Source organism: Ochlerotatus camptorhynchus, unplaced genomic scaffold (assembly GCF_037179485.1).
Source record: "Ochlerotatus camptorhynchus isolate MF236.1 unplaced genomic scaffold, CSIRO-AGI_Acam_v1.1 ptg000473l, whole genome shotgun sequence".
In the NCBI taxonomy this organism is placed as follows: domain Eukaryota; kingdom Metazoa; phylum Arthropoda; class Insecta; order Diptera; family Culicidae; genus Ochlerotatus; species Ochlerotatus camptorhynchus.
Window position 1 is genome coordinate 101,963 of NW_027040959.1, and position 14,165 is coordinate 116,127.

General features: G+C 36.6%; 1 protein-coding gene across 3 annotated transcripts in view; it reads right to left on the bottom strand.

The window, feature by feature from the left end:
• LOC135712362 (calmodulin) overlaps nucleotides 1-14,165 on the bottom strand; it is a 78,738-nt gene that overhangs the window by 38,062 nt on the left and 26,511 nt on the right. The window contains exon 2 of one of the 3 annotated variants that reach the window (XM_065235353.1): nucleotides 6,291-6,697. In XM_065235353.1, the coding sequence (XP_065091425.1) occupies nucleotides 6,291-6,293 (3 nt within the window). In that variant the 5' untranslated portion in view covers nucleotides 6,294-6,697. Of the gene's footprint in view, nucleotides 1-6,290; nucleotides 6,808-11,097; nucleotides 11,242-14,165 lie in introns of those variants that run through there. The other 2 variants (XM_065235352.1, XM_065235354.1) reach the window with 2 other exon arrangements.

Genomic DNA, 14,165 nt, shown 5'->3' on the forward strand with positions numbered 1-14,165 from the left:
GGTGTAACTTTTAAGTTTTAGTAAAAATACTGTAAAGCAACCATTAATGGAGTTTTTAAACTTATTGAATCACGAATAACAGGTATTTTTGTGCGTAACAATTTACTTTAGCCTTTATGCAGTCGATTTATGTGTTCCTGAAAATGTATAGTATAATAATTTAATTCATTTGTCTTTTGTCTCTAGAACCGCGCTACCGTTCATAAGTACTGGTGACAACGCTCTGATAAAACAACGAAACCACACCCCTAAGCTCCTTTCCTGATCCTATCCTTCGACAATGTACTCCTCAAACCTCGTGTAAGCCGTGAGTATTCGGCCCAAATCCTACTAGACATAGAATTAAGTGAATTTTACTACAAACAATGTATTTTTTTTAATTTCGTGGGATTTTATTTTTTTAGTTTATTAAAAATAATAGTATAGCTTGAAACAGATTGACTTGATCAGTAACGATCGACGAAAAATAATAAAAGTATTCTTTTAATCGAATTTTTAAAATACATATCTATAATGCTAAAAACGTGACTTTCAGACAATTTTACAAAACTTATTTGAAGGTGTACAGCTCTTCGGCAACTTTTCATACAATTTTTCGTTGAACAGCAAACCTCTATCTTGCGAAATACTTGTAAGTTTGTATCGCTGTAAAACTTGAACTAATTTCATTCACCAAATTGTAGTCTAAACCAAGAAAATGCTCAATATCATTCTTGGTCCATTGTTCACTGTGCTCGGCAGATGGTGGTAGCCTTCATACGTCAAACTACATACTAGCCGGCTACTTACAAAAAATTAAACTAACCATTAAATGAGTGAACGATGATCAGTATGTGAAGAGATCTGTCTGTTTGTCTGTGATAATAGACTATGAAGCACGATAATGAAAAAAATAAAATAAGGTGCGGTACGAAAATTACGTAACAAGGCTACCCCCTAAAATTACGTAACGCTAAATCACTCGCTCTCCGCTTTTTTTCAATTAACAGTTTAAAAAGTTTTTATTGCGTTACATAGAAGGGTCGCGTATACTTATTTAACAACACATTTTGTTTTTTCAGTTTTTAATTTTTTTCCCAATTTGGTCAATCTGCTACGTAACATTTCTATTACCCCTTCTCCCTATGTAACAATAAGTAACGAAAGTTTTACCTTATCTCCCTTTCTCTCCTCTGCGTTACATAATTTGTGCACGAAGTTTAATTGCATTAAGGTTCCACAAAGGGTAAATCATTTGTTTACTTCTTCTTTTTGAAATCTTCGTTCTTCATTTGCTAAATGTAGCGGTAAAATTCATTGGAAGTACATGGCACTACGCCAAAACTGTCCAAGTGTCATAAATATTCTAATCATTTAAATGCAACAGCAAATGTGACGTCACGCTACCTAGTGCATAAGGATGTTGTAGGCAAAAAAAATCACATTGCCAGACCGCGCTGTGAGTAGTGGTGGACAAGAAACCCTAATAAAAAAATACCGTAAACGAACTGTTTCCCGGATGGGTAAACTATCCCACAAATGGTTTGGATGATACCCCGAACACGTCGTTAATCTATTTTGTATGGTTATTTTTGTTAGGGAAACCAACCGGTACACACATGTACTGGTACGGTCCTCAAAATCGCAACACGTGTGAACGAATGATGCACAGCGTGTAAAGTTTTCATTTCGTTTACACGGTAAACGAAACTGAAACCAAAACCGGGCCTCAGTTTAGAAAACACAACCGGGCCTCAGTTTAGAAAACACAACCGAATTCATCAACGTTTACGCGTTTGGGGTCGGATTACCATATTGGATTTCAAAATGGCGTCAGGCATTGATTTCTGGTCACTACACGTCATGCCGATTCCAAAAATACCCATATTGTGGGGTATTTGACAGTATTTCCCAGCTTTTCTCTAACCGGAAGCCGTCATATTGGATTTCAAAATGGCGTCAGACATCGATTTTCGGTCCCTACACGTTATCCCGATTCTAAAGATGCCCATATTGTGGGGTATTTGACAGTATTTCCCAGTTTTTCTCTAACCGAAATTCGCCATCTTGGATTTTGAAATGGTGACGGCCATAAATTGTTGGCATGGGTTAGATGTTTTGAGATAATTTTAAAATAATTGTATAAAATGTAAAAAAATTCTGGTACCACTTGCACGTCCGTAAAATATCAACCCGAGAACACAACCGCTACACAACCTTGGTTCGGTTTTGTGTTTTTCATTTTTTACATGCCAAACTCGTTTAGGGGCTGTTCATAAACTACGTAGACAGTGTAGGGGTGGGGGTGGGGGTGTTGACAATTATCCACGGCCCATACAAATTTTAAACAAAATGTATGGACAATTGTCTACGCAGGGAGGGGGGGGGGCAAGAATAAAAAAAATGTCTACGTAGTTTATGAACAGCCCCTTACCGGTCAACGAAAACCAAACATAAACCGGGGTGTCGTGTAAATGAAACACAACCAGCACAGACAAACAGACATAACTCTTGCAAGTTGTTCATCGAACAAACATTTAAAAGTATCAAGGTCAATTTAAAAGTATCATAGTTTTTAGTACCGCCACCTGTGGTTGCCTCTCATCCCAACAGGCTTGGGTTCAATCCCAGTCTGCGCCGCCGGGATGTTCTGAGGCATACCATCTCTGATCACGCCTTCCTTTGGAAGGGAAGTAAAGCCGTTGGTCCCCGGTTCATGAGTTGATGGGTCGATATGTAGGGTCTAGGTGTGGGAGCTGCCTCCCTGGCGTCGGTAGCATTGGTGCTCAGCATGGAAAACAAGATCGACGGAAAACAAATCAAGGAAAAAAAGTATTTGATGCTATTTCTAACTTCATTCGTTCTGGAGATATTAGCAGTGCTTACTTGAAAATCTCGGAAAATAGATTTTTAAAGTTGGATTATTGTAATTTGAATGAATGACCCGTACTTTTAAAGCTATGTGAAAAACTATGAATATGACAAAAGGTGGAAAGGCGAACAAGGCCAATGGTTGAACAGGGCGTCACAATATCAGCGTCAATCGACCAAATCGATGCGACGAAGAGACTGCTGGCTTTCTTTTTCTGTTAAAGTCGAACAGCTTCGCAGCATTCTAGAACCTTAGTCGGCGTGCACAAACAAATGTTCAATCGCTTGTCTTCCTTTCAAGCTTCGGTGAAACGGATGAGCGAAAGAGCGCTCGACTTTGATAGTTGAAGACCCTCGCAGTGAAAATCAAGAAAAAGCATTTGTAACATATTTTTTTCGTACAAAATCAAATATCTCTGAGTGTTTCATAATTTTTCTTAAAACTACATTAAAACATGTTTCATTTGAAGGGTCAATCGTAAAAATCGGTCAAGAGGTTCAGAAGTTATAAATTTTTGAAAAAAGACATTTTTGAAAAAAAAAATGATTTTTTGGACCACCCTAACACGGAAATGGTCACCCTAATGGCGCAATAAAAAAATACGAGTCTAATATTTTTTGATAAGGAAGAACTATACCAATTTTCATGAAATTCTGAGACCCACTATAACTTTTTTCTATGGAATTGCTGAGAAATGAAGCGTTGAACACGTTTGTATGAGAGAAACAAAACTCGAGTTAATTTTAGAGCTTCGAAAATGTAGAGCCCTGGTTGAAATAAAAATGGTCGAAAGGACAAATGGTTGATATACCATTTTTGGAACAAAACCTGAGCAAACATTTTTTAATAAAGACTTAAATTTAAAATTATTTAAAAATAACAGATGATAATCATTTTAAATTTCCTAAAATCAATCAAACCTTTCAACGAAATTTTAGCTGTCCTCAGTTGAGACAGGGGGTTGTTAAAAACAACAGTACAGAAAACTAACAATTTGAATACGGCCGGAGCCGGCGCCGATGGTGTAGTGGTAAGCGTGACTGCTTTCTAACACCCCGATGGGTCTGGGTTCAATCCCAGCCGAGGTCGGTGGGATTTTTCTGAGGCTTAAAAATCTCTGGTCACGTCTTCCTTCGGAAGGGAAGTAAAGCCGTTGGTCGCGGCCCATGTATGTTGAATGGGTGCGATATCCTACGCAGGTGTGGCAGCTGCCTTCCTACACATTCGTCAATGGATGGCAATCGATGTCCGTCGGTGATTGGCACTAGATTGCGGAACAGAGACCGACGTTAAAATAAAGGAAAAAAGAATACGGCCGGAGCAATCGGCAATCAGGCAACGGAATCCTTGATGATAAGCTTTTGGAGTGGGATGAATAATTACATTTCCTTGGGAAGCATTTCAGTAACTTCTTGTCGGACTTCAAGTATCCCCTGACGACAATAGTTAAAGGTATTGCCGAAGCCGTTATTTACTCTATTTTAGAATCTTTTCTTAGAAGCTTCGAAAAGAAGCTTACGAATTTTTGAATTTTTATTTTTTCGTCGCTATGCTCCTGTTACTTAAATATAAAACACTGTAGGGTAATAAACCTTAGAAGTTACCAACCAGGATATAGGATTCGACTAATTTAGCGTTTTCAAAAGATTTAGCAAGCATTTCTTCTCAAAACGGTGCATTTATATTTTACCCATTTTATCCAAATCATTTACCATTTATCATTTCACTCAAATCAAGTTTATCGAGAACGTAACATGTCATTCTAAACATAGTAAATAATTTACTACTCACAAGTCACAAGGTTCAGTGGGTGGACAAATATTACGGAACTAAACTGCTAATATATTCATAAGTCACGAGCAAAACTAAGGATCTGACTGTAAACCAACCCCATAGTGCCATATTAATTGCGATTCAAGCTTCCCAATTTATATCCACATTAAATCATTATTCAAGACGTAATTAATGGTGGCATTTAGCGCTTCTGCTGCCATCCGTATCCTCCAGTCGGTGTCATAGTAAGGCTAAGTCAAGTTATTTAGTAGGGTAGGATGGTGCAAAATTCACCGTTTAAGAAAAACGTCAATTGCTGCTTGCGTATGGAAGCTAAAATCAAGTAGAAAGTAATTGAGTATGGTTCATTACAATGTTTTCTACGAAGATCGAGGGATTTCGAACAAAACGATGATTTTTCATGTTTTTCAAAGCATTGTTTAAATCGATTCCAAAATTATAGCAGGGTAAAAGGCCTGAGTCATGGTGCAATTTGCTCCACAACATTAGAGCAAGACGCACGACAACAATGGAGAAAACGCATCATAGCATTGGGGTAAATGCACCGCTTGATAAAGGCCATAAAAAAAACCATAACCATAAAAAGTAGACAATTCAAAAGCATGAGATATTTCAAATGATTAATCCTTTATTTTACATGAGAAATACGGTTTCAATAGAGTGTTAAACTGTTATTCATAAAGTAAATCATCTAAAAAGCATATGAAAATTGAATTCTTTCCTTTCTTTTGCGATATATGCTGTTGAAAGCTTATTTTGTAGTTAAAGATTTTACAGTTTTACTGTGTTATGTTTGGCACCAAATACATTTTTTTAAATAATCAGTATGTATATATGATATCATGATCAGGAGTTGCTTGTGAAACCTCCAGTTGAAAGCAAGCCCAATCTGTTACCCGGAAAATTCATCTGAGGAAAAATTATCGTTGTTTTTCTACAAGTGGGCATTTTACCCCAGGAGCGCATTATGGGTCGATCTCTCCTACATTCAGCTTTTGCCTGGAAATAATCTGCGGTTGCTTCTCATACCTACATTAGTCATCAACTGGGTGCTTCCGGGAATTAAATTTACTGATTGCGAAGGTTTCGGTTTGTAATTCTATGGAAAGACGCTTAACGTCATTTCGATACTGAAAATTTCACCAAAGTTGAAAATATCATTCCCAGCTTAATATTTATTCAATTACCATGAAAAAAGATTATAAAATCCCATCTTTCAACGCTGCAGTTAAATCCCTGATTTGGTGCTGACTGATAAACACATTCCAAAGTTTTCCGTCTTTTCCGTTTTGCACGGTCTCGTGCCGGCAGATGAAAACTTTCCCTATCGGTTTCGCTGGCCGTGATTGCACCAGCTGGGCACAACGCAAGCCCTCGAGCGAACAAAACCGGAGTTTTCATACCAGCTCTAGACCCCCCCCCCCTCACAATCTGAAAACCAATTAAAGAGATAAGATTTGCATAGCCTGGAATTGCGAATGCTTGAGGTTGCAACACTTCCTCAAATGCTGAGACTGACTATTGCTGTAGTCATAAATTTGTATGTAGTTTAGTTCTTCAAATATTAAAATATTGGACACTATGAAATGTACACATGCATGGAATGGCGTAAGTAAGAAGAGACTTAAAATTCTGAAAAACTTACCATAATCAGTTGTCGGATATCCTTGACGAAGGTCGACGCAGTGAGAAAGCTGTTCACCGCCGAGAAGATTTTACCTTCCAACTTGAATGGTTTTTCTTTTTTTGTTCGTCTAATTTGTACACAACCCTCGGGAGGTGGTGCTCGCGGGTGGTTTCGGGTGTGGTCTTCAGGGTGGTGCAAAGTGCTCCCGCGGTGGTACGACTTGGTGGAGGAAGGTGGTGGCGGATACCAGGAGTATGCTTCCGCTTTCAAAACTCCTTCCTTCCAACAAACGCTCCAAGGCTGCTTATTGTCAACACTGCAGCAGTGAATACCGACAATTTCTTCCTCTCATTTATAATCTAAATTGAGCGTTTTATTGCTGTCAAGTTTATTTTTTTGTTTTGAAGAAGGTCTGTTACTGAAATCTGTGATGAAGAGGAATTTTTCGATTCGGGTTTTTGGACGAAGGAAGGTGGATAAATGGTTCGAAATGTTTTCTTAGCAGAACAAATCGGCGTTGCACTGCGAGGAATGCTCCCATCGTATCTCGTGGTGTGATCATGTAGTAAAAGTAGGTCAGACATTGTTATCATTGAACTACTTTCTTGTTACTTACCCTCAACATTATGTCATATTCGAAATACAGCGTGTGTTTCATTTTAGCAATACGTCTTAAAGTTCTGGAGTCCATTTCGAAAAGGTCCTTTGTCCATTTGTCGATCAAAAAATCAATAAACTTTGCGTTGATTCACAATATTGATGCATACAATCAAAAGTTCAAAGATTAAATTAAAGATTTTACGTATCGTTGAGAAAATACCGCACTGGTCTCGAGAGAAGGCGATTCAAGTCGATTGTTTTGATCGACAAATGGACATAGGACCTATTCTTAAATAAATAGAGAGTTTTTAATTGCCGTGTCTATGATTTTGTATAAATTTCCACAATAACGTATGTTTTATTTTATGTTCGTAACTTTCGGCAATATTTTTCGCAAATGCTTTGTATGTAGATCATTCCTTCTCAAATGACCGAACTAGTTGTATCATCCATCTTTGATTTGAACCAGCATTGGTGGAACAACTTCCCGCATAAATCTCAACGATACTGTGACCACATGGAATAAGGCTTATCTTTCTTTGAAAACCATGATATAAACGATATAATATAAACCATATAACATAAACCATATAACATAAACCATATAATATAAACCATATAATAATAATAGTTTATGGAACCCCCTCCCCTCTACTGCGATTTTTAATTTGCATCCATTTTAATTTTTACATTTCTCTGGAACTATTGAAGATACAGTACAGGCAAAAAATGGTTTTACTGTTTCCTACCCGGAATATCACCCAGGAAATTTACTGTCATATCATAAATCATACTTCCCGATTCCCGGGAATCTGGCTCAGTTTCCCCGTAAACAGTTATTTTCTTTTACAAACCTCCGGTGCAACAGGTAACACTCTTTAAAGCAAATTGGACGAAACTTCCGTAGGAAATTGTAAAAAAAAACGCGAAAAGTTGGATGAAGGCACCGGAAAAAGATGATCGAAAAACATTCGGGGGAAGTCAAAAGAAACTTCCGGGGAAGACAAAAGATAATATCAGATGAAGAAATGATGATGATGATGGTCCCACGCTTAACCTTTCAATGGTTTGACCTAGACGATTTACCTTTAAGATAATTAAGTATAACATTTTAACCAGATTGGCAAACAAAAACGAACTGGTTACTGTAACAGGTACAAATTCCCTCAACACTTTTCAGTTACTTCAAGAGTGCATGAGTAATCAACATAGCATCCTATTACACTAGCAAATCCGCGATTTAATGCTATCATAATTTTCAGCAATGTCAGTAATGCTCACGAGCCCCCAACATTCAGCTAGAAAACTTACTAATAATTTAAAGTACCTTCCAAATAAGCTTCAAAGGTCCATTTTGTTTATCAAATGTTAAATTCAGTCCTCTATATCCATAATACGTGCGCGAGGCTCAATCCTTTGTAGACTACTCAAAACTGTTTTTTTTTAAATTAACTACTACTGTTAAATCATATATAAAAAATCCATCATCACCTACAATAATTATTAAAAACTCGTTATTACAGCTATCCATACAAAATAGTCTTGCTACAAGCTTCGTCAGATACATAATTTGTCAATTCATAAAAACAAAATCTCTGGATAACTGTCAAAAGACAGCTTTAACGTGTGAAATACAATGTCTCTTAAATTCTGTTGCACGTTGCACGTTTAGTGTGTCTAGGCATCGAATTAAATACTTTTATTCCTTCAAAATACAATAAATTTTGTGAAGCACAGGTCGGGAAATGAGGTGTTCTTATTTCATTCGCGTTTCTAGTATTATATCTATGAAAGTCACTTCCTCTTTCAATTCGACACAAATATCGAGGTAGCAAACCGTTAGCTTCTTTAACAGTGAAAACCATAGTCAAATATACAATTATTTGCTTCACCGACAACCATTTTAAAGTGTCCAGCATCGAAGTTAAATCCTGCAATGAATAACACATTATCATCTGCAAAAAGATTAATGTCGCAAAAAGTAAAACACGTCGTAAGTCATGCATAATAAATAAAAGGGGCCCTAATACACTTACCTAGGGCACTCCAAGGTTATTCCCCACGGGACTGGAAACAGAATAATTGACCGTTGAGTCCTGTCACACAAATCTATTTCAAACAATTTATATGCAGTACCAGTAATTCCAAAGCGCTTGATTGATCGTACCAATAAGGGCCTAGAAAATGTTTCAAAAGCGCGTTTTAGATCCAACAAACAGCAACAATCGTATCTATATGCTCCAAGTTATTTTTCCACTTCGCTAATACCAAATTCAACGCGGTTTCACAATAATGACCTTTCCGATGTATCGATATTGCTCTGGTATCAACAAACTATTACTATTTCAAAACATTTGGCCTTTAAAAACAAGTTCTAATTTTTTACTAGTGTGTGCAACATGTTGATGGATTCGGCTTTAATCGTTCCAGCAACTTTTTGAATAGGAACCACTTAAGATTCCTTCCTTATTTGTGGCATATGCCCAGTCTGCAATTTTTCATTCAATAGGTCCAGCAAGATGCGGCCAATGACATGAAAATAATCTTGAATAACTCTAGCATTAACATTGTCTACTTCAGCCGATTTTCTTAATAAAAAGGAAATAACTCTAAGCTGGGTGAAAACCTTCAAATTTACAACAGCCTGTTTCGAAAATTACCTCCAGGACTTCAATTTTACAAAGTGCTCGTTAATATTGATATAATCTAATACATTAATTAATAAGGTCTCATGATCTGTTATTTTCATATAACAATCCGTAATTGAACAAATAGAATCAAAATTGGAGTAAACATGATCAAGTAAAGTTCTACTGGGCCTTGACATACGCGTATACTGATCTACCGTTTGTTTTAAATTGAACAAAAAAAATACCGAAACGCTTCAAATGATTCGAATTATAGCCATCACTCCAATTAATGTTTAAATCATTAGTCAATATATTTACAGGGTGATTCAGAATAAATGTCACCGATGTCACAAATATGCAATTCTCAATGGGTAAAATGCGTATATTTTGGAGTGTTTTTGGATTTGAAATTTCATTCGTTTTCGATTTCAAGCAGCCATGGACGTAAAAATGTAGTATGTCATAAATCTGTATAAATTCGTGTGTTATCTTTTGGAAACAGAAATCTCTTCGGAAGAATGAAACATTCATTTTTCATATCAATATAGAGATAAAAAGGAAACATGCGTGGAAAATCCGCTCAATATCAGAGCTGTGGTGGAACAAAAGTGGTGGAACTAAAACGTGCGTGTGGTTCATTTTCGTGACAAATGTGGCTGGCAATGAATTCCAATCATTTTAGAAAAATAAAAATGTATTGTAAAAAAAAAACAATGGTGAAACCAAATTTTCACCAATGAAATATTTTAAACCACACAGATTATGATACTAGAGGTCCCAAACGATGTTGGGTACGAAATACAATTTTAGGTACATTAACTTTTTATACAAAGTCGCCTTTAAATATATGTAGCGTGTGTCATTGAACTAGTTTTTCAATTCTCATGTGATTTGAGGTATTGCATGATGGATTTTCCCCTAGTCAGAAACTGGTCACTTCTCCGGGGTTACCGGAACATGGTCAGTGTGGTCTTGGGCACTTAAAATGACTACCATTGAACTGGTTTTTGAATTCTCATTTCATTTGACATGATAGATTTTATTCGTTTCAGGTCGGATTTAGTCTCAAACCGCAACGGCCATATCTCCGGAGCCAGTTGACGACAGTGGACAGCTAACTTGGGTATTGAAGTGAAGATTATTCAGAATAAAATGTACATTTAGGCCCACTTGTTTATTGATAGCATTCTTAGTCAGTAGATAGAATAAAAAATCTAGAAATTTTACAACCCGAAACACTTTTTGATCAGATCGTGAAACTCATTGTCGCATCCGGCACTTCAACCACTATTAAAATCAAGTAAACTTGCAAAAGGGTTAATATCCCTAATGTTGACCTAAGTTTTCTTAATATTGGGCCCATACATAAATTTCGAAGGACAGCATGGTTTGACAATGTTTCACTAACAACCAACATATCAATAAATTATTGTATTATCGATACGCATTGTTCTACGAATTTTTTTAGAACAGGAGATTTTTTATCAATGGGCTCAATCTTTAGATCCATAGGTAACATTAAAACCATATACCCCATGATATTTCAGATATTTTAGCACCATCTGAGTTAGTTTTTTAATCTCAGTAATACGTACCCGGCATAATAGAAAATCCAGCATGTTTTTACTGCTTACATGAACCATGATTGTTGTTTTTTTCTCGAACTAAGCATACGCTATATTTTTGATAGAACTGATTTTCCTACACATCATTATGTACACTTTTGAGCACTAAATCGCAACCTTCCTTGTGCAACACTGCCTATCAACTGAAACTTAGTTCAACACCATGCAATACTTCTTACGAGTTTAAGCATCAAAACGTTTGGAATGACTAAATGGGCCCGGATGTATACTTTGCCATTGGGGTAAAGCGCATTTTGCAAGAGAAATAACCAATGACATGATATTGAATATATACCAATGGGTGGCAAGAGATTGCAATGATTTTTTTTTTATTTATTGTCAATTGATAAGACCATTCATATTAAAATAGACGACAAGGAACGCATGGGATTATTATGTTTAGCAGCATGTATCTGGAGAAACTTAAATACTTAAATTTTTGAATGAGTTAAGTAAGTTATTGCAACTTTCAATACATTCACCGGTACCTCATTTATAAATTAATTACATTCGATGGAATATCCTCCTAATCTGCGAATCCCGTGACTCTCTCTCTCTCTAATCGGTGAGGTGACAATTGTCATCTCACTTGTGACAGAGAGTCACGTGACTCGCAGAATAAGGGGGATAGTTTCATCGCTAGAAGAACATTTTACACCATGCACCTTTAATGATAATTTATTAGGGAGTTGTATATAATTTGTGCAATGCGTCATACAAACAAACACACACACATCTGTTTTGCTCGCTTCTTAGCTAACGAATTGCATCGATGTATCTAAACTTATCACGGAAAAATGCCGGTATCAACATGGGTGCTATGGGATTTTGTTGTGAATCGCTTCGGTGGTTCCCCAACAATTGCTAAGTGATGATACACATAGACGACGAGACTCTTTATGAGGAGCTTTTGTTCGCTTGCATGGTATGCTCATAATTCGACACTTAATTATACAACCCATTCAAAATCAATCATTTATAAACATCATTTTTGAACGTTGTCTATGTCTGATGTACGCAATAAGAAAAGAATCATTCTTCGTAGAGTGGTGAGTAGTTTTTGTACAGTTTGACCGGTGCAGTACCATTACCTATTTACCATCTTAGTTCAAAATTTAGCAAGTAAAAGGACAAAACAAAAGATACGCAACATAGAAATGAGAAAACTTTCTAATTAGATCTGCTCCCGGCATCAGCCTTACATTGCTGTGTACATGTGTTGCACTTGCATCGTTCTCTCTTATAGGAAACCCGGAGCTCCTCGTCCTTCACCTATATCCAGTATCATCTTTTAACTTTTCTCCAGTTAGCATATGGTATACGGCGACAGACAACTATGACGATGTCAACGACGACGACGACAAAGTGCACCAAACTTAATTAAAAATACATTTTGAAACACGTGGAGTTAGATGTGAGAATAGAAGAATAGGTAACATATAATGTTGCAAGCATATTCTGTTCGTTTCTCCATTTAACATGCAATTGGTGAAATGGAATACTTATAAAGGGACTCAAGTTCCTTGTGATGTTACTCATTGTACTTGTGCAGAATCATCACACAACTCCAGTCATGGGAAAACAATTTGCATGTTAAAAAGTCAATCTTGCTAGATGCTTTTGAACTTACTAACGTTTCCGAGAAATTTTCTAAAATAGCCAGGGCTGAAAGTCTCTATAATAAAGAAATTTATTATAAACTAGCTTTATCAACCATATAAAGGGTTAGTTCACCCCGGTCTTCTGAGAAGAAAAGATACCGAAAATACATTTGGTGTTGTAGTGTTTGAGTGGGGTGGGAGTGAAAGCAACGTTGCCAGATACACCGATTTATTGGTATTTGTACCAATTTTCGAACTTGATACCGATATACAGATAAGACTCCTCAGGATACTGATTTATTTAGATTTTATATCGATTTATACAGGTTTTTTAATAATCTCAATTATTAATGCCTGTCTGTGCTAAAAAAAAAGAGAAAACTATTACTTAACACACTCGAAGGGGGGGGGGTTGGAATGTACAAATGTGTGACAAGCAACCCAACTAACATTGAAAGCTGAATAAAAACTTATTCAGGCAAAAAAGCAGCTAAAAAATAGCTTCTTCAGCTTTTATTCAGCTCAAATTGTTTGTTGGGAATGCATTAGGTTTCAAACGTGTCAAAACGGGGGGAGGGGAAGGGGTTGAGTATCGCTAAAATAACGTGACGTATATAATGCATGCTCGCTTATGCTTGATACTCTTTCTACTAGTGTTTCCAGAACACTTCCCAGAAATTGAGAAACAGCTAATTGCTCATCTCGGTAATTCCTGGGAATCGGGAAATACTTTTGTCTTTTATTTCACCAAAAACGTCCATCAGAAGGTTTTTTTAACTTTCTGCAGTTTATTAAATCTTTCCTTCTAGCTTTCACCGGAAGAAGCTTCCGCCCTTTCTTTAAAACTACCTCATGAAGTTTTTTTTTCCAGCGTCTCGAGGAAATTCCGACTTCAATTGGAATTATTTTTCTAGTAAGTTCCGCGGATATTTTTCCGACTTTTCTTAGACTTTTCCTTAAATCCCACCAGAAGAGCTTTTATCTTCTTTTTCTGGAAGTTTTTGTTTTGGCTTCCTTCAGAAGCTAATTCAAAGATTCCCCGAAAATTTCTTCCGACTTTCCTGGAAAGGTCGGTCTTAAATAGGGGTTTGACTCTAAGATTTTACAAGTTAAAAAAAAAATAATTCAAGCCAGTCCAATACGAAATATCCCTTTACAAAGTGTATGCATCCTTCAAAAGCGCCCATAAGCTTTTGCAAGATCTCGCAAAGACTTGTTAGCGGTTTTGAGGGATTGGGTTCTTCTTCTTCTGCTTCTACTTATTATTATTATTATTATTCTTCTTTTTCTTCGCATTTCAAGCTTATTGCTTATCGCATATTAGCGTATTGCGTGCTCTCAACTTAGTGTTCTAGATGCACTTCCACAGTTTTTAATTCAGAGCTTTCGATGCCTGTACCGTTTTTGCATTAGTTTAATTGTGTGGCAAGCACAATC